We start from the raw sequence: 19,473 nt of genomic DNA, 5'->3' as shown, positions 1-19,473 counted from the left end.
CTGAGCAGAGGATGCTGTGAGCAGCAGGTGTTGTTCTGTTCCAGTTGTTGGAGACAGTGAGATCCGTGCTCTGAACACCGACCTCAATTCCCCCGCTCTTGCCCTCAATGGAGCTTTGACCTTCCACAGACACTGAAACCAGGAGATACCCCTGGACCCCCCCCAAGTTTTTGTAAAGCTTTGGTTGTATCAGGAAAGGCTCAGGATTCCCCATGGTTCCTGTTGTTGGGTCCCTGGGAGATGGTGGTTTGTGCAGCCTGGCTCCTGTAGATCAGCTCCTGATTTCTGCTGCCTGTAAGGATCTCACTTCAGCTGCTCTGGTAATCAATGCTCTGTTTTCCTTTTCAATTCACAGTCAAGGTTGCCTGTCTTTGGGGATCGAGGTGGGGAAGAAGTTTGGTTGCCTTTTTCCCACGGCAGGGGACAGGGCTTGGGTTTGGGTTGCTGGAAAATCCCACGTTCTGCCTTTCCAGTACCACAGGGTTTCCTCTCTGTTTGGGTATCTTTAAGAAAATAAAGCACTCTGCCAGTTCATGCTGGAGCTGTCAAAAACTTCATTCCCAACATCATGGAGCAGCCTTTCCAAGGGAGGCAAGACCTTTCTTCTGTCTCTGTTTAAGTGGGCTAAGCTTTATCTAAACTATTAGATTAAGCTGAAAACTGCTGCACTAGTCCCATGAACTATTTCAGTAAATATCTCCCAGATGAAAAAGTTCTTCCTTGTCTAGGGGGAAGGACTGCTGTCAGGGTTACTGGGAGAAAGCACTTCTGGCCTTAGAGTTGGGACACAGACCCTGCTTGCTTAGACACTGTCCCATTGATTGCAGTTTGTGTCATCTGCTTGGCTGAGTAACTGTTCAGAATCAAAAGGTGCAGCATGTTTTGCTGTTCCTACCCTGTTCCTTCCTGCAGTAAATCCAGCAGTTCACCTTCACTACTGTCCTTTGTGTGTGACTCCTCCCGTGCAGGGCCCTCAGCACCCTCCCTGGGCTGGGCAGAGCGGGACACGGGGGCGATGCTCCAAGCTGTGTCCTGAGAAACAGGACAAAAGCAGCTGATCCGGACCTGCCTCCCCCCTCAGCACAGCACTGGGCTCAGCTGGGCTTGGTTTCAAGAATAACCTTGGGAGGTACCTGTCCTGACCTTCTGGCAGGTCTGGTTGCGTTTGGCAACGCGTTAGGAATTGTCAGGAGCTGGAGGCAAACGGCCTGGTTGGGTGGGAAATCCCTGGGAAATGGGGCTGAACCAGCTCCTTGTCCAGGTCACACATTGGCCTCTGTGTTGGTGCCTCTCTTCCTGGGATTGCAGATAACACTGCTCTGGGTTTTCAGCTGGTCCCATTTGGAACTGGGCTCTCTTGGTTGCACGCAGTGTAACCTTCCCTCTCTCCAGTCACTCCTGTATCTGGAGCAATGAACAAGCAATGAAAAAAATTACCAGTTTTATTCAAGTGGGTTTTTTCCAGGGAAGTTTCCCTTTTCATGGATTTATTGTGGTGTGCAAGATGTTTTTAAACAGCAAAGAATAGACAGTTTCACCCCCTGCCAGTTCTTGCTGGGGTTGTTGACTAACTAAAATTAATCTCAGCACTGAAGGACAAAAGCTTTTCTTCAGGGTTACTTACTGGGCTAAAGTAAATCTTGTTCCCAGGTGCTAATTTGTCATTTCCCTAGTGACATTTGCATTTTGGACTGTTGCAGAACTATCACCAGTTTTCCACAGTATTTGATAATAACTGATCTCCTGTTTCTTATCGTTTCATTGGTTTTGTGTGACTGGGGACACTGGTGGGCAGCCAACCCTGGTTACCTGAGCTTTCATTTCTTGAGTCTTTGGGTTCTTCTTTTCCTGTCATGTCTGACTCTGCATCAGGAAGGGTTTGTAGGTGCAGGTAATGTATTTTTTAGGTTGGTTGATATTGCTGTGAAAAAGTAGGCAAGCTCCTGGATCAAGCTGCTTTAGACTGTAATAAAATCCCAATCCTCAAGCTCAGTACAGGTAGAAAGCAATTAATTGCTGTGAGCTATGCTGAGGTGTGGGGAGGGATTGCCCACGGGGCAGAGAGAGAAGTTGTAGGGATGAAGGCAACTAATGTGGGATAAAGCCACTTTCCCTTGTGAGTCAATTACTTAAAATGACTGTGAGTTTTTATTTTCCAGCCGTGTGCTTTCCTAAGTGTTCAGGATCAGGAGTGAGAACTTAGGAGTGGAAGGGTTTTGTTGTGGGAAGTGTTTGCTGGTAAACCATTCTTTTGGTGTTTGCTGCCAGTCGTGTTGTTGTTCACCTGTGTAGTTTTGGGGAAGCCATTGTGGGCCTTTGGTGAATTATGTTAGGGTGGGATCTGTGGATCTGGGTTTGAACTTTGATTGCAGTATGAGGTCACCTGGCAAACATGTTGCAAGGCTTTTGGTTTTTGGCTCCAACATGTTCGAATGTGTCCACTGAAAAAATGGGCTTCTCCTCACGGGTTTATTGTGGAGTCAGGGTATTTTAGGATTGGAGGATGAGAGGAAGATATTTCAAGATGTACTTTTCCAGGGGAGGGTTTAACTGTAGCTGGTGCAAGCCATGAGCAGTGCCATGTGTAATGATGGGGGATGTACAGTGGGCAGAACACCAGGGAGGTTTGTTCAGCTCCTTCCAAGTGCTGCTGGGATTTTGTGTAACCGTGTCTTTGGGGAGGGTTCTCGTTAGATCAGGGCAGTGCAGTGAGGAGCACCCACCCTCACAGCACACACTGGGGCTCTGGGGAAGTTCCCTGACTTCATGGCTTGTTGGAGCTGCACGTGCTTGGCTCGGTGACAGGAGGAGTGTTGGTCTGGTGGACAGGAAACCATTGGCAGTGTGGGCTCTGGGAACAGTCTGATAGGAAGTGTCTGCTTGGTATCACACACTGGAGGACTTGGAACGTGTGTGAGTTCTCACAGTAAAAAATAGGTGTCATCTGTGTGTTTTAGAAGAAGGGTAGGCTTGGTTATATCCTCAGAATCTTTCCTTAGGGCCGCCCATGAGGATTTTGGCATGTTTATGGGTCTGTTCCAGTGTCTTTAGACTGGGGCAGTGTCAGGTTAGGATGGATTGAAGGGATTTAGCAGCATATGGACTCTGGAGTTACTGTTCTTGTGAGGCAAAATTTGATTTCACAGAATGAGAAACTGGTGATCTGACTTAATATGCTTGTGGCAGCATTGGTGGTTTGGTGAGGGATGATTTAAATGTTGTGGTTTGTAGGTGCAGTTTGGTTTGTCTTGTGGATAACCAGCTCACTGAATAGCGAAGGGAAATTCTTTAATGAGTTCTGATGGGTTTTGTTCCATCTATTGTACTTGGATGAAAGACCTGCCAGGCCTCTCAGTCTTGGGGAGCACCTAAAAACCTTCCTGGAGCAGGAGAAGAGTGTTGCTTAGTTTGCTGGGAGGAGAACCTGGAGCAAGTGGTAATGAAGAGGTACCAAGTCAGAGTTGGCAGCTTGTTTTTGCTGATTGTCAGGGTGAGGGGTTACTGACAGCTCTTCCTTTGGTATCCAGGACATGGTGGGATTTAGGGCTTGGGTGCTGTTTCCTGGAAAGGCTGCAGGTGTGCCTTGTTTCAGAAGAGGGACTGGAGTGGTGCAAGACACAGGTGAAGGGTGTCTGCTTTGATTTGATGTTGCATTTCATCAGGAAATTGTTGGGGTTGGAAAGTTTGATTCTGTAATTTATGTACTTATATATTTCTGTTTAATGACTTCTGAATAACTTAATCTTTTATGCTCTGCTACTTTTTAGGGTTCTTGTTCAGTTTTCAAAAACTCTTTTTTAGGAGCTTTTCAGGGGTGTGTGATTTAGGTTCTCTGGCTAATGGATAGAGGAAGGATATGGAAATGACTCCCCCTCCATGGTACATCCATATATGCTGTCAGTACTTCAGCAGAGTGTCAAAAATCAAGAGTAAGAAAATCTGTGCTACTGGAGCTCTCTTATGTTAAAGCAAATGGGATTTTTCTTTAATCATTTACAGAGTTATCTGGGCTAAAAATATTTAACAGTGGAAGAAAACCAGCTTTTTTTATGTTTCTTGTTGAAATTTATTCCTGCTTACAGGAAGAGCATCAGTGAACCCCTGTCCACTTAATGGCAGTACAAGTTAAAAATGGTTACTAAAAGCAGGGGTGTTCAGACTGCCTCACTGCAGAGACATTGCTTTATGCTCCTTAGAAAATGCCTGTTTTTAAAATTTGTATTTAATTATTTATATATTTATTATTTATATATTAAAATATTTTATATTTATTTTATATTTATATTTATTTTATATTGATAGCTATTTTATATTTATATTTATTTTATATTGATAGCTATTTTATATTGATAGCTATTTTATATTTATTTTATAGCTATTTTATATTTATATTTATTTTATTTTTATATTTATTTTATTTTTATATTTATTTTATATTTATATTTATTTTATATTTAATAATTCTGTTATCGAATGCAGCCTCTCTTCTGAGAAGCTCAAAACAAGAGGGATTTGATAACTAAAGAAAATCCACATACCCTCATGCACACCAAGAGCTGATATTTGAGTGAACAGGTGAAACAGATGCCAATGAGCTGCATCAGGCAAGGGTTCAGCTGAGCCTCCAACCTGTGGAGAGGGAGTAGGACAGGAATCCATGGGGTTTTGTCATTGGAGCATTGCTGAAGTCCCTTGGGAAAACTGGCACTCTGGGATCTTCCAGTTCCTGAACTGACAGCACTGAAAGATTTTCTTGGCCTAAAACTTTGTCAGGTTGTGTCTGGAGTAAGTGTGGACCCTGAGCAGAGGCTTTCAGGCCCTCAGTCCCACCTGGCCAGTGCCCAGGAGCGTTTGCTGCTCCAGCCCTTGGGACACCTCCGGAAGGCCGAGCATCCCGACGGGTCTGGCAGTGAGGGACTTGATGGAGCTGCTTCTGGAAGGTGGGAGTGTGAGACAAGTGGTTTTCTGAAAATTCAGTGTTCAGTGGTGGGAGTGCTTTAACACAGTCCTCAGCACCACCTTCTTCTTTTGAAGAACCGCTGTGTCTTCATGTCCTTTTGAGGCGAGGGCAGCATTACAGTTCAGAGTGGTCCTGCATTTTCTTCTGTGTGGTACATGCAGGACTCTCTCCATTAACCATTAAACTTCCTTTCTGTCAGCAGCTGAGGAATTAGTATTTTAGTGACCTTATTTTCATGCAGCCTTGGTGCACGTCCCCCGTAAGTTCAAATGAGGACCAGAATCAGTTGCTTCCCTGAGTTTTTAATTTATATGTGACTTCAAAATGCATGTTCTCTTTTATAATCTGGACAAACTGTTGTGTAGTTCCTCTTCAGTTTCTCCTTGGAGTCCCATATGTGGAGAAAAGAAAAGACAAAGAGAACAAAACCCTGAACCATTCTGAGTTGTTTCCTTTATTCCAGCGTTCTGCGTGTCAGGCTTTGCTTCTTTTTGTGAAAATTGGTTTTATTGTTGGCAATTTTCCAGATGCGATGAATAATAGAACACCAGATGTCCACTGCTGAGAAAAATTACAGATGAGTAAACACTTTCCTGAGGTAGCATAAAAATCTATTAGCAGTGGTTCTGGTGTGCCTGTGGCCTGTGTGTGCCCTTGGCCTGCTGTGCTCTGTGCTGCAGGCAGAGGAAGATCCAAGGCCTTGTGACTGTCTCACTGTGTCTGACTCCACCAGGGATCCCTGCCTTCCTCTACATGTAGATTATTTTGCAGGAATAAGCACTCACTGAAGTGCTTGAGTGTGAGTTCAATCACTGGATTTAACTTTAATTATTGTCACACGTGGGTTTGATTCAGGGTAAGGCCACAGAAGCATTAGAAGAAGTGGGGGTTAAGGAGGGATACCGAGAGTTTGTGTAGCTCTCAGCCTTTCCCCCCAGCAGCACAGGAACAGTTGCCCTGTGTTTTCACACCCAGAGCAGGCTGTGTTCCAAACTCCTGGGCTGGTTTTTCCCAGCCTTTTCAATCTCCTCGGAATAACCTTTTACTGCAGACTTTGCCAGTTGTACCTGACAAACACGACCCATCTGTTTGGGAAAAGTAAAGATCTTCAGTGGTGGATAATTCCCCTTTGACTGAGCAAACTATTGGAGTGCTTCACTAGCCCTCACCAAGTGTGTGTGTGTGTCTTACCTGAATTTGCCTTCCTGCAGTACCAACCCACTGCTTGTCCTGTTCATTCTCCCTCTCCACAGCATCAGTTTTTACCTATGGAAAAGGAACTCCTCCTCCTTCAGTCTTGTCCAGCTGTGCTCTCCTGTTCTCTCCTGTGCTCAGGAACGTCGGAGTCTCCTGGAACCCTGGCTTGGCCCACTGAAACCACCTGTGCACAGCCCTGAGAAGTTTGAGGCTATTTTAGTGAGCTGAATTGGCTTCCTGAGAAATCAGCTGAGCAGGGCAGTCCTTTGGGGGGAAGCATTTAATTATCTTGATAATTTTCAATTGTCTTGATAACTCGCAGTTATGGTGGCTCTTTCACTATTCAGTCTTTTGCAAGTTTTTATTGATTGCTCAGTCTTTGTTTGGAGGATGACTCCACAGTTTCTGTGATAGGCAAAGTCTCTCTCAGCTTAAAATTTGTCCCCTGGGCTTTTTTGTGACTTTCAGTTCTCTTGCATCATCTTAAAAAGATGATTGAGTTTGTCTTCTCAAGACTCCTGAGTTCTGGAAATACAGGTGCAGAGGAGCAGCAGGCTTCAAGGAGGGTAGCAGACCCAATTTTGTAGAGCCCTTTTCATGCTGTGTGTTTTGTGTTCAGAGCAAGTAGGCAGGAGGCTGGTAGATGGCTGGTGTTATCCTAAGGGACAGATGGGAAGGAGCAAGTTGTTAATTTAGACATTAATCACCCAGATATTGGACTAACATTAGAACTCAGTGCCTCGACTCTTAGTCTTGTGCAGTCAGACCATAATTATTTGCCTTATGAGTGACGGAGTGGCCGTAGCCCCCAGTGATCTCAGTGCTAGTTGTGAATGCTCAGTGCTGCAGAAAATCAGGTCAAGTGTCTCACAGAGTGAGAGTCTGAAGAATCTGTAAGAATAACAAAGGGAAGGCAATGTTTTCATGTGCTCAGTCCCTCAAATTTGTGTTTATTTAAAAAAATAATTACAAATTGAAAAGGATGACATTTCTGTTCTTGAGCAAGCCAGTCTACAGGCAATTGTTTGCACAAAGCATTAATTAGTGCTTATAGTATTGGCCATCGTAGGCATTAGAGGAAAGCAGTATATGATAATATAGTTAAAAGCTATTGGAGTAAACACTGGAGAGCAAACAGAATTGTCTGAGTGATGTGTGACATTTAAACTAATGTTATAACCACGGTTAAAAGATTGTATCAGCTTTCCTTTGTGATCTTGGTGTGGGTGCTTTGGCACAGGCTGCACAGTACAGGAATTAGCTGCTACCTTCTGGAAACAGGAGCAGAAGATACAGCAAAACTGATTGGTTTTGGCAGTTCACACATTTTTAGAGAAGAGAACTAAATATAGAAACGTGGCAGTAGGACTCGGAGGTTTTTGGTTTTGTCTTGTAAGACTTTTATTCCCAACTCTGAAGGAGTGATTTGTGTAACCTTTCAATGTGAGGTCTTGCATTTGTAATGGGGAAGAGAATAACAGAATAACATCGGACCCTCAAAGTGAGGCTTGAGATGATTTTTCTGTCTGACTGGGCAGGACCTTTCTAGGCTGAAAGCATTTGGTGAGAGGAAGCAGCAACAGCTGTTTTGCCTGTAGAGTCAGTTCTGCACGTTGGTGCAACTGAGGGGACAACTGCGGTTGAGGGCAACGTTAAATGGGCAGCTCAGGGTTGCCACGAGATAGTTCTTGTTCCCACAGGTGTGTGTGACATGGCTGGAAATACCTGTAAAGAATGGCTGTTGATGGGCCTTTGCAGATTGGGAACTGTCCACCTATCCAAGGATCCTACTGGAATGGTAGCAGTGACAGCAGAGGCACATTGGGGAGGGGTGTGCAGTGCTCCTGATGATGTGTCTGGTATGATTTTGAGGGATGTAGGAAGTGGAGCTGTGCTAGCCTTGTTGCTGCTGATATTTCCTCCTCCTGTCATGGTTTGACTGGATTAGGAATGCTGGAATGCTGCAGACCATGGATGGGCAGAGCTTGCTGTGCCCTGTAAGTAGTGAGGAACTCATTAGTGCTTAGTGATAATTTTTTTATCACTTGGATTTTCGGTCCTGCTTTAAGTACTCACTAAAATGTGATCAAGTGAAATATGGATTTTACAGGAAAGTTATCAGGAAGGATGTAAGTGTTGTGCCCAAGGCCTTGTGTGGGGTTGGATAAAGCAGTAAAAGCTAAAATTGCTCTGCCTGCATGTGAGATCCTCTCTCATCTCTCACCTGGTTGATGGAAGCGTTGGAGCTCTCCCTGGGTGAGCAGAGCAGGATTGTTTGTGCTGGGGGGGTCATTCCTTAGATGTGTTTTTTAGACAAGAATATGGAAATCTTGTCTCTAAAGTGATTATGAAAAGCTCGAGTTTTCCACGTGTTGCTTTGGGGTGCTGAGCAGTGCCATGGCACACCACCCTGTGTTCCTGCAGGGAGCACTGAGCGAGGGAGCAAAGACATTTTGTCTGGAAAATGAGGGTATGGTGTACAGGCACTGCCAGTTAATGGTAGGAGGACATAGCTCTGGTTGTTGGAGCCATTGTTGGACTAATTTTGCACTCAGATGGGACAAAGTCACTTGGTCAACAAGGGAAGGATTTTACTGGGAGTCAGTCTAATACCAGTTCCCTTTTGGTTTGGAAATCTTCCAGGCAATGGAATTAGTTATGTTGTAACTTTCACTGCTAGATTTAGTAGTTGGGTTTCTTTGTTATATTTGTTTGTTTTAAGGTTTGGTTTCGGCTTTGGAAGGTGGAGGTACCTAGTTCACTGTAAAGTTAATTGAACTCGATTTGGTTGTTGCAGCCAGAGAGTTGCTTGGCAGGACTCTGTCAGATTTCAAGGATTTGTCAATCTTTTCATTCCTTTGGGTTTTGGCTACAATGGGTAAATTACTCCAGCACCAAAGAGACAAATAAACAACCTAAGGACTGCAAAAAATGTAGGTAGCTTTGCATGTTACTGGAAACCACAGGAAATATTGATAGAATGCATGTATTGGATTCATTGTTGTAAAATTATAGAGCCTTTTTTAAAGCTGAGTTCATTGAGGCACTTACTGAAGAAAAAATAAAATAAACCTGACAATTTACTAGAAAATACATTTTTTAAAGAGGAAGTCTTATATAATGGTTATTATGTCTGCCCTGATTAATGTGCATGGTTGGAAAACAGAGGCAAAAAAGGGAAACCTTTGTTTCCCAATGCATGTTTAAACTGACTGGTGTTTTCAGCTGCCTGCTTTATATTTCTCTATAGGTCATTTTAACTGTGCCAGCATAAATTTATGTCATCTTTAAATATAGATGTGCAGGTTCAAAAAGCTGCAAACATGCAAAGGTCATTAAAATTGAGACTGAATGAAAACATCAGACTTTTTTTTTTAAACTAAAATAGAAGCATGTTAAAGGACTGCAGTGTGTTTATGATAGTTTAAGTAACCCAAAATGCCAACATATGAAATGTTCCTCCCCCTGCTCTTCTGTTCCTCACTGTAAAGGCGACAAAATGGGAATATGTCTCAAGCTTTCAGGATATTTTTATCAATGGCTTTATTCTCAGGCTGAAGAGGCAGAGGTGTTTCTTTTACTAAAACCAGAATAAACATGAAGGTTCATATTTGTGTAGTCAGTAAGGATCAATGAATTTTCCACAGTTCTGAGCATGCACAGCCTGTTATTAGTCACAATAGGGCCTTATTTTATTTCCAACCCAGTCCTAAGCAATGTGGGTGATTAATTTAAGGCTGCCCTTTGGAAGGAGGTGGTGGTGTTTCTGTGAGTGAGAGGAATGTTACTGGTGATGGAAGTCACAAGGCAGTGATCCCAAGGCCGGTCAGGGTTTCCTGCTTCAGCTGTGTGGGCTGAGGAAGCAGGAGTTAGGACGTGGGAGCAGGATACCAAACAGGGCTGTGCTGGATGGGTGTGAGGGACACAGCTGGTTGGGCTGTGGAATGGAGAGCTGTTATTCCGTGTAACACTCCACTCCCGGCCGGTCCCGCACAATGTGCAGGATTGTGCCATTTCTTTTTGGGCTCCTGCCTCTGAGCTGTTCGTTTTCGGGCTTGTCAGCACTGACAGTTCTTGTATTTTTATTATCACAAGAGAGCAGAAGGGCAGCTGTGTCTCTTCAGATGGTGCAGCCTGGACCAGACCACACGGATGGGTTTTTCCAGCCCTGTTCTGCAGTTCCCTCTTTGGCACAGGGGCACAGAGAGCCCCCCAGGCCCTCGCAGTTCTCTGGGTGTCGGATCTGCCCCCCCTACCATGTGGCTGTGGGTCCAGTCACCTCTGAAACAGTTCCTTTATACCCTTCATCCCATACTTTCTTTCAGACTAGGGCTTTGCTTTTCAAATAAGTTCTCTCTGAGGAAGTATCCTTTTCCCAATCTGTGAAAGCACTTCCCTGGAGCGGGTGTGTGCTGCTGGTTACTACAGCTGAGCATGCACAACCCAACAGTTGTGAAGGGTGAGAACTAGGCTAAAAGAGAAAATTAAACAGAAAAACCCCATGTAGCAGTTGTGCAGGATACCTTAAACATGTGTGGGAAATAGCTCACGTGGAGCACACATAAATTTTCTTAAACTTCTTTAGAAAGCTTTTCTGAAAAACAAGGTTGCCCAGTATCCTGCTAGAATTAGACAATCTGAAGATCCAAGCTGGATAGGTTTCCTTTGAGGTCCAGTTAGCATAGGCCTGTGTGTACAAAAAATACACCTTTTTCTTCAGCCTGGTTCCCATTGTAGTGAACTTCTCCATTTCAGAAATCTGAGCACTACCTTTATGTTATTGTGTAGGAAATCAACTCAGAACTGAATTCAGTCTGATGCTGGGTTTGTTTATAACAAATCTTACCAATGTGTGAAGTGGTTGCTTTATGTCGTGGACTGGGCATGCCATTCCCCTTTAAACCATAGCAATGGGCAGTGACTCTAGTGAGGAAACACTGTTTTGGAAATGGCACAAATAGCATATATAACATTTTTTGTTCCTGAAAAATTCAGACTAACTTTGTGTCCTGGTGAAACTGGAGAGCTTTTCCACCAACATGGCTGTGGAAAATGACCCCCTTTAAACCATTAGTGTTAGAATGGTACCTTAAACTCCAAACAAACCTCTCTCCTTTGTTAGCATTTGTTTTGCAACAGTGGCTTACTAATTAAATGGTAATTAGTGGCCAATTAAATGGCCAATGAGATGGCAGCATATAGAGAAAAATTTAAATTTGATGCTACTGTTGGTAGCATGAAGTACCAAGTACTAGAAGAACTAGTTGTATGCAACTGTGAGTCTAATTGGAACTGTAGTATCCAGAGGCAAAAAAGTGTTCATGGTGTACAGTTTGGTAAATAAACAATGATGTGGTATAGTAGGATGGAAATAATAATTTACTGTTGCACTGTTTTGTTTAGAATGGTGCACTTCCATTTAGGTCCTGTGTCTGGTGCAGGTCACGTTACCTCTTCCTGCCTTGATTTTCCTGCTGCCTTGTGCAACGCTATTAAAGCACAGAAAAACCTGCCCATGAAATTAAGTATTTAAATATTAGAGTTCGAACATATCCCATGTTTTAAAATCATGCAGTTGGTGTTCACTGCCATTGCTCAGCTGCAGTGCTCCATGCAGCTCTTTATATTACCCCCGGACCTGTAAGAGGGGAGAATGGAACAAATTATTTTGGTTTCTCCAGAACTTGCATTTTCTGGAAGAATAGGATGGCAGTTGTGTGCTTTATTACACTGAAGATTATTGAATCTGTCACATTGTGCTGTTATTTAGTGGTAAAGTCGTGTCTGCTGCCATTAGTCAACTCCTTGATTGGTCTTTTGGGTAGAGAGATGTTACTAGTGGGTGTAGTTGTACCACAGAGGCAGTCTGGTTTATTATTTAAACTTACAACTTCACTTCCATCAAGTTAAAGTACCTTCTGTTGCAGTTACACACTTGCACAGCTTTTGACTGCTCTGTGAAGTTCAGTCACATAAAACTGTGAGCCAGGGAGTGTGAATTAGTGTAGTGCCATTGGAACATAAATGTATTAAATATGGGAGGTAATGCAGAACACATAATTTTTTAATTATTTGTTTTTTAATTACGCAAATTGCCCAAACAGAATTGTAAAAACTGAATGCAAGAATATGATCAAGCTATTCTGGGACCATCATTCTAAATTTCATGTGGTTTAATAGTAGTGCTACTTCAAAATTGTCCTTTTTTGTTGACAGCGCTTTTTATTTGATGCATGAGTGTTTTGGAATCACATCTAACAATTTTTTTCTCTCTCTTACAGACCGGACTTTGACATTCTTTTCATGAAAGAGGTTTCCAAGTAGTTGTCTTATAATAACTTTGAGAAGAAGTTCTATGTAGCTCTTACTTTTAAGAGTGCTGCAAAAATGATTACTTCAGATTTGCCAGTACTACAGTGAGTATACGTTTCTCTCTGCATTTGAAATCTTTGCTTTTAAAAAGGTTGAAGTAAACAGAGAGGTGATTGTGAGGATAAAGCACAAGCTTGAGAGAAGTCCAGGTTAGTGTGACTGTACCAGTCCTTCTCTGTTTTCATACACTGAAAAAATGTGTAAAAGAACATAAACCACTTAATCTAAAAGGTATTTCTTTCTATGTATGGAGATTTAACTTTTGCTGTGAAAAGCAAAACAAGATCTCTACTACTTTTATGCTTCTGAATGTTGTGAGATTTCAGAAGCATGTCTTGGTTTCGGTTGTAACCTACCATGTTGTGTATTCCCATTGTGCACTTTCTTACAATGAGCTGGATTTATTGTGCAAAAAACTTTTCTTTGGCTGCTGCAGTTGAAGACAGCAAGTGGCTTGGGCACGTTTTGGTCTTGCTGGGAAATAGGAGTGGCTTTTACACATGGGAACATGGCTGGGCCTGGAGAAAGTGAGCTACTGGGAAGAACAGAGTGGAAGTTTGTAATGGGAGGTGCTGGAGAGTAAATCAAGTAGAGTTAGGAAGGAATTTTGGAGAGAGGAACCTGTTCCCCTCCTCACAGGGCAGGGGGAGAACACGAGGTGAAGAAGCTTGCGGGGCGAAGTAATGACAGGGAAATAACTGCAGGCCAAACAGGCTCAGCTTGGGGAAAATTAATTTATTGCTGATTAAAAAGGATTTGGATGATGGTGAGAAACAAAGACAAAACCCACAAAGTGTTCCCTCTTCCCTGTCCTTTCCCCAGTTCCCCACCTGCTCCCCTCAGAGCCCCCTGCCCCGCTCCCCTCACGGATCGCTCACCTCACAGAGCCCCCTCCTTGTCCCCTCACAGAACCCCACACACGACCCCCTGCTCATCCCCTCATAGAGCCCCCCCCTCCCCCCCTCAAAACGCCCCCCCCCATCCCCTCACAGACCCCCCCCCCAGCCCCCTCCTCATCCTCTCACAGAGCCCCCCCATCCCCTCACAGAGCCCCCCCACAGCCCCCTCCTCATCCCCTCACAGTCCCCTCCTCGTCCCTCACAGATCCCCCCATCCCCTCACAAAGCCCCCCTGTGCTCACCCCACTGCCAGCACCAGGCATCTGTGCCAGGTATGTTCAGTAACTATCTAATGTTAATTTGATTTTTTTTTTTTTTACTTTTTTGAATGTTTTTTAATATTGATTTTTTTTTTTTTTTTTACCATGGGATGTGAAGGGGCCTCAGTTTATCAGGATTGAGTGGCATTCCAAGCTAACATTTCAAATCCCCTTATTTAAGAAACTGAATGCTTGGACAAAAAAAATCATTTGTATGCCCTTAATCATAACATGCTCTGCATTACAGTTTTGTCATTTATTTTTTTTGTTTTAAAGAAAGTTGGTTGTGGATGAGCACAGGGTAAAGCCGGGGATGACGTCGATGGGTAGCATCAGCCTGGTGGATCCTGATTAGCTTTGGGATTAGTTGTGGAAAAAATCTTCCAGGTTCATATTTTCCTGGATGTGCCACATTCAAGAAGTGAGAGGATATTTGTGAAATATGCCAAGGATCGAAATTTGTGAGCTTCTGTCATGGCTGTGGTAGGAAAGGGATATTCCTGTCCCCAGTTTGAGAACCCAGATGCGAAGTAAAATATCGTAGAGTTTAAGGTTAAAAGTGCATATTGATGGATTTGGTAACTCTGCACACCAGCTGAAAAACCTGAGGGACATTAAGGTATTAGCATATTCTTTAATCAGAAGATGATTAATACAATGAAAGATTAAAAAAATGGAAGAAAACATGTATCTTTTTTTTTTTCTGGTAGAACTGGGAAGCATTTAAATGCCACTGTGCAAAGTGTTGGTGGGTGAGATATCATCATCAGTAATATCTGCAGTTTTGATTGCTTGTGAACAAGATGAGATCTTTCTTTTTAGAAAAAAAAAATCAGCAAGATTTGCACATGAAGATTTTGAGAGTCCCCTGAGGGCTCAGAACATTAAGTCTAGTGTGGACGACGTATCATAGAAAGGGATAAGCACTAATTCAGAAGGTCCCAACCAGGCTTTCATCAGGAAGGAGGCTGGCTAAGGGGGAGGAAACCTGAAGCTATCTTTGGGTTAGGGGTATTTGCTTCACACATTCAGATTTGGGAAGCCACAGTCTGGTCCCACCCAGAAAGCCAAGGTTTTCTTTCTAGCTCTTAAATAAGCTACTTTGAAGGATTATTCTGATATCCCACTTCTGTGCCTTATTTCTACTTTTTAATAACATTTTCTAATCTTTTTGGCTACTCTCTTTAAACAATTTGATATATTAATATACTTTGCTTAGGACCATATCAGATACTCCCCTCCAGAATCCTTCTCTGTTGAGGGAACATGAAAGGAGAAATCTTTAACCTTTCTGCATTCATGGAATTGGCTTCAGAACCCAGTGAAGACATGATTTCTCTTATTGGTGTTTCAGATGTTTGGAGAAAACCTGTGGTGCATTCGAGCCTTGTGATGGACAGTTCTGAGTCTTCTCTCAATGGGATGACTCATGTTTGCTGTGAGGCATGTTCCTCTTTGCAGTGTGGAGGATCAACCATGAGAGCTGATTCATCCATGATTCATGAGCCTGTGCATTTAGCCATTTTTCTTCATCAGTGCTTTTTTTCACAAGGCTGAATCTGGTGGTGGTAGCAATTACTGAATTTATCTCTGCAGAACCTTGAGCCACCTCAGCAACACTGATAAAAGCTTATAGAAGTGGTTTTATTTACAAAAACTGATACATAAACTCAGTTTTTTGCTGTGGTGTGTTTTTAAAGGGGCATGGTGTGTAAACTCCATAGCTAGTGCTTTATGTGATAGTAGAAGGAAGGTAAATTTGTTTTCATTTATTTTGCAGAGATGTGAAATTTACTGTGTTTGTGGAAATATGTTCTTCAGAAGCATGACAGGGTAAAAGGCTGCCCAGTAATCTGTTAATTCTTTATTAACATATGGATAGTTTCAATGGCTAGTTATTAAAACTCCAGAATAATATCTGGAGTTTTAAGGAGGGATCCTGGAGTTATTGCCACTTTTCTGGGATGCTTTAGTCACCACAGAAACCAGAAAGCAAAGCAGAGTGAACTTGAGCTCCTAAAAGGGGTTATCACTGGTGTGCTTTGCTCTGCTCACCCCAGTTCTGTAGGTCCCCCACACTCTGCCATATTCTCTCATGTCTCTCATGTCAAAGGAGTCTTGGAGAGGAAAGATTTAGCCTTAGGCACTGTCAACTTCTCCTCTTCTCCAATGAGGCAGGTCTCCTTAGGCCCAGATTATTTTCCCTCACGACAGCTTCAGGAAAGATAAATTGTGACTAAGCCAAAGTTTCCCCCTCAGGTGACTGGTCACACACCCATGGAATGAGGACAGGATAATTCTGGTCTATTAAGATGTGGATAACTCCACCAGATAAATTGCTTCCCAGCGGTTCTGCAAGATGTGTGGGGAGTGAGGGAGATGGATGCTGGCCAGCTGCTCCTCTCAGGGAGTGTTACAGACCTGACAGAGCTGCAGGCAGCTGGGAGATGCTTTGCTCCTGCTCTGAGTTCAGAAAGAGGAGGAAAAGGGCCCGTGTGTGTACCCTGAACAACTGCAAGGCTGGGACAGGAGCAGGAGGCACAACTGAAGGAACTCAGGGCCCCACTGCAAGGGCATTCTTGTGCAGGAGTTGTGTGATTCAGGCAGAATTCCCTGCTGCTTGAAACGATGTTTATTTTAATGTTAAATCAGCCAAGGACTGTAGGTTGTCCTTGATTCTGTCTCCCTACTTCAAATAAGTGCCAGGATTGAAGGGAATTTACTTTGTGATGTTTTCCCCTTGCTCCTTAAGTATTTCAGTTCTTTGAAAGAAATCTCCTCTCTGCCTCACTGTTGTGAGGATGAGATTCATCTTGTTTAATTTTAAACATTTGTACTTGAGCTGCTTGTCTAGATCAATGAAGAGAAAATAAAACTTATAAAACTGTTTGACCAGTTTTGGACACTGACCTTAGCATGAAGCATGTTGCACCTGAAGATTTTCTCTTCTGCATTGTATACATCTCAAATTTAGATTAGATGAATCTCACCCTTAGTACTGATTTATTGAGCCTTTCCCAAAAAGGGAAAAAGCCAAAAAGGCTTCCAGCAAGCCAGAGAAGTTATACCAGAAGAATATCAAGAGAAGCAGGCTTAAGACAACAGTCTGTTTAAGGCAAAGAAGAGAGGGCAGTTAATAGTTTAACTGTTTCTTCCATGTGCAGTGTTTGGAAACAGTTGAAATTTCCAAAACTAAATACACACATCTCCAGAGGTTTTGCTAGACCTGAACCAAGGCTGTAGCAAAATCAGATTTTCTGTGGACAAGATGCATGTGAAGTGGTAGCAGAGTTTAGTTTATTTATATAGCTCTGGTGTTTCAAGGGAAGGGTTTGAGCAGTTTGCCTGGGAGGATTGTTGAATCTGGTTTTAATAGAGAGAAATCTTTATATCCTGATGATCCTGGGGGTGCAGGTGTGTGAGCTGGAAAAGCACAGTATTTCTCCAGGAATGGGGGTATTGCTTAGACAGACACACCACACCTAAAACTTTTCCAGTAAGTGTCTGAGCAGACCAGAGAGAAGCTTGATTTTCTTGCAGAGAGCAGGGGAGAATGGTTTTAATTTCTCTACAGCAGTAGGCAGCAGCAGATATTTTTATGGGGTTCCTCACTTGTGTATTCACAAGGTATTAAAATTGCCATAGTGAGGCAATATGCATTTTGTCACGTGGACTCACAGTGGGATGAGGTCTTTGAGTAAAGCCTGGATCCAGCCACCCCCACAAACAAGTTTTCAGCAGTGTTCACTGCATTGCTTTTCTCTGCTGTGGCCCTATTTTACCAAATCATTTTGAAGTCTGTGTGGGGTATCTGTTATTTGGCTTTGGGCTTTTTACATTTTTGATTTTTTTTTTCAAGTTCATAACTCGAGACTCAATTTTTCAAGTCTCATATTTTCTGAAGCAGAAAATCTACTTTTTAATTGTATCAAAACAAAGCTGCATTTTCAGTATTTTGTAGAGATGCTGTTTTTTACAAGCATGTTATTTGTGAACTCAAATGTACCTGAATACTGGTTTTTAATCTGTGGTGCCTGGTTTTCTGGAGCATGTGGAGTATTTAGAGATAATCCATTGAAGCTACTTCCAGAAAAAGAGATTCATATATATTCTTCAGCATTCTGGCTTTGGTAAAGGATTCTGTGGACTCCTTGGTGTTCTTGTGCTTGCAAATTGGAAAAAGTTGAAAAACAAAGTCTTGATATTGGAAACTCATCATAGTTCTGTGGAATGGTTTGAGGGAGAGCAGACCTAGACAATACAGTAATTTCAGTGGAGTATCAGAACATTCCTGCTTCTGTAATACCTTTCTGCATTATTAAATAGCTTTCTTGGTCACACTGCAAATTTGTGAACTCCTGATCTATAAACCAAAAAATAACCCCCAGACACTGTGGAAGATCCCTGTAGATCTCAGCTCGCTGAAGCCTCTCAGTTTGTGGAAACCAGGTCACTGATCTGCTTTTTGTGTTTGAGGCTCTGTTAAACACCACATAGGTCTGGTTTTCACCTGCCCCATCTTTGAGTAATCCAGGACGTTTTTAGTTGTTAATTAAAATGTACAGAGGTCTCAGGCACTGGTGGTCCTGCACAGTGCAAATAAAGCCTGCCAGTAACAGGTGTTGTTTTGCATGTGGGCAAGATCTCGTGCCTCAGGAGATCAGCTGCCATCTGATTCCTTCAAGCAGCCAGGTCTGTTGGGAAGGCAGAGAAGTACCTGTGCATCTGGCTGAGGATGTGCTGAAAATTGGGGGAATTTTTTTCCTCCCACTTAGTATGGTCTTAAATCTGAAACAGCAACGAGGGAAAAATGACAGTGTGGGCTTCTCTGCCAGCAGGCATTGAGCAGAGTCAAGGCTTTTCCTTTGTACAAGGGAAAATATCTTTGTAACTGGAAAAATCATAAAGGTGTTCAAACCAAAGGGAGTTTTCTGGGCCTCACAGTCAGCATTAATCCTCTTTATTAACAGCTGCAAGTCCTGGGGGTGACTGAAAACAGTGTAACCCGAGTGAAACCTGTGTAACTGTCCCAGTGGGGTGGCAGCTGCACTGACCCCCCAGTGCTGTCTGTGGCCCTGAGAGAATGGCAGCAGCCACTGAGAGGGAAAGAAAGTTGATCCTGGTGAATACATCGTGGGATGGGTGTATTGAGGATGTTAATATGGCCAGTTTGGAAACATAACATGGTTCCAAGTGAAGCTGTTAATTTAAAGAACTTCCAGTCAATAAATGACATTGCAGCCCATGAGAAGGTAAGGCTGTTTGCCAGGGCTAACAGTGCTTGGTTCCTTGGTTTGCAGAATGAATGTGGCAAGCCTTTGAATGCTGACTTTGTTTGTCTGTCTGTTTTCTGGCTTAGGACTAAGTATTTAATCAGTCAGTTATAGATGACTTGCTGGTTTCAAATCATTTGAATTTATCTAGTGTTTTTCCCCCCTAGGGATTCTACGAACGAAACTACTGCACATTCAGATGCTGGCAGTGAGCTTGAAGAAGCAGAAGTCAAAGGAAAAAGAAAAAGGGGCCGTCCTGGCAGGCCTCCAGTATGTGTAATTTAGTTTTGCTTTGTTATGCATCTATTTAAAATTGACTGCAAACTGTTTTTCGTCTGATCGTCTTGTGGTCACATAAATAGGCTTTTATTGAGTTCTCTGTCAAACTTTATGAAGACTTGTAGTATGAAATATTTAGCAGATTGATATGCAAACAGTGTTTGGAGTGTCTGAAAAGGGACATAAAAGTGATCTCATAATAGCTATTAATTTTTCTTTCACTTGCTGCTCAC

General features: G+C 42.9%; 1 protein-coding gene across 2 annotated transcripts in view; it reads left to right on the top strand.

The window, feature by feature from the left end:
* The window catches only part of STAG1 (stromal antigen 1), a 161,500-nt gene that overhangs the window by 25,238 nt on the left and 116,789 nt on the right, over positions 1 to 19,473 (top strand). For both annotated transcript variants that reach the window (XM_027650696.1, XM_027650697.1), the window contains exons 2-3: positions 12,439 to 12,573; positions 19,129 to 19,231. In XM_027650696.1, the coding sequence (XP_027506497.1) occupies positions 12,545 to 12,573; positions 19,129 to 19,231 (132 nt within the window). In that variant the 5' untranslated portion in view covers positions 12,439 to 12,544. The remainder of the gene's footprint in view (positions 1 to 12,438; positions 12,574 to 19,128; positions 19,232 to 19,473) is intronic.

The sequence above is a fragment of the Corapipo altera genome, unplaced genomic scaffold (genome assembly GCF_003945725.1).
Source record: "Corapipo altera isolate COAL_440 unplaced genomic scaffold, ASM394572v1 54, whole genome shotgun sequence".
NCBI classification, from domain to species: domain Eukaryota; kingdom Metazoa; phylum Chordata; class Aves; order Passeriformes; family Pipridae; genus Corapipo; species Corapipo altera.
Note: the sequence above shows the minus strand (reverse complement) of the source record. Positions and strands in the feature narration are given on the sequence as shown.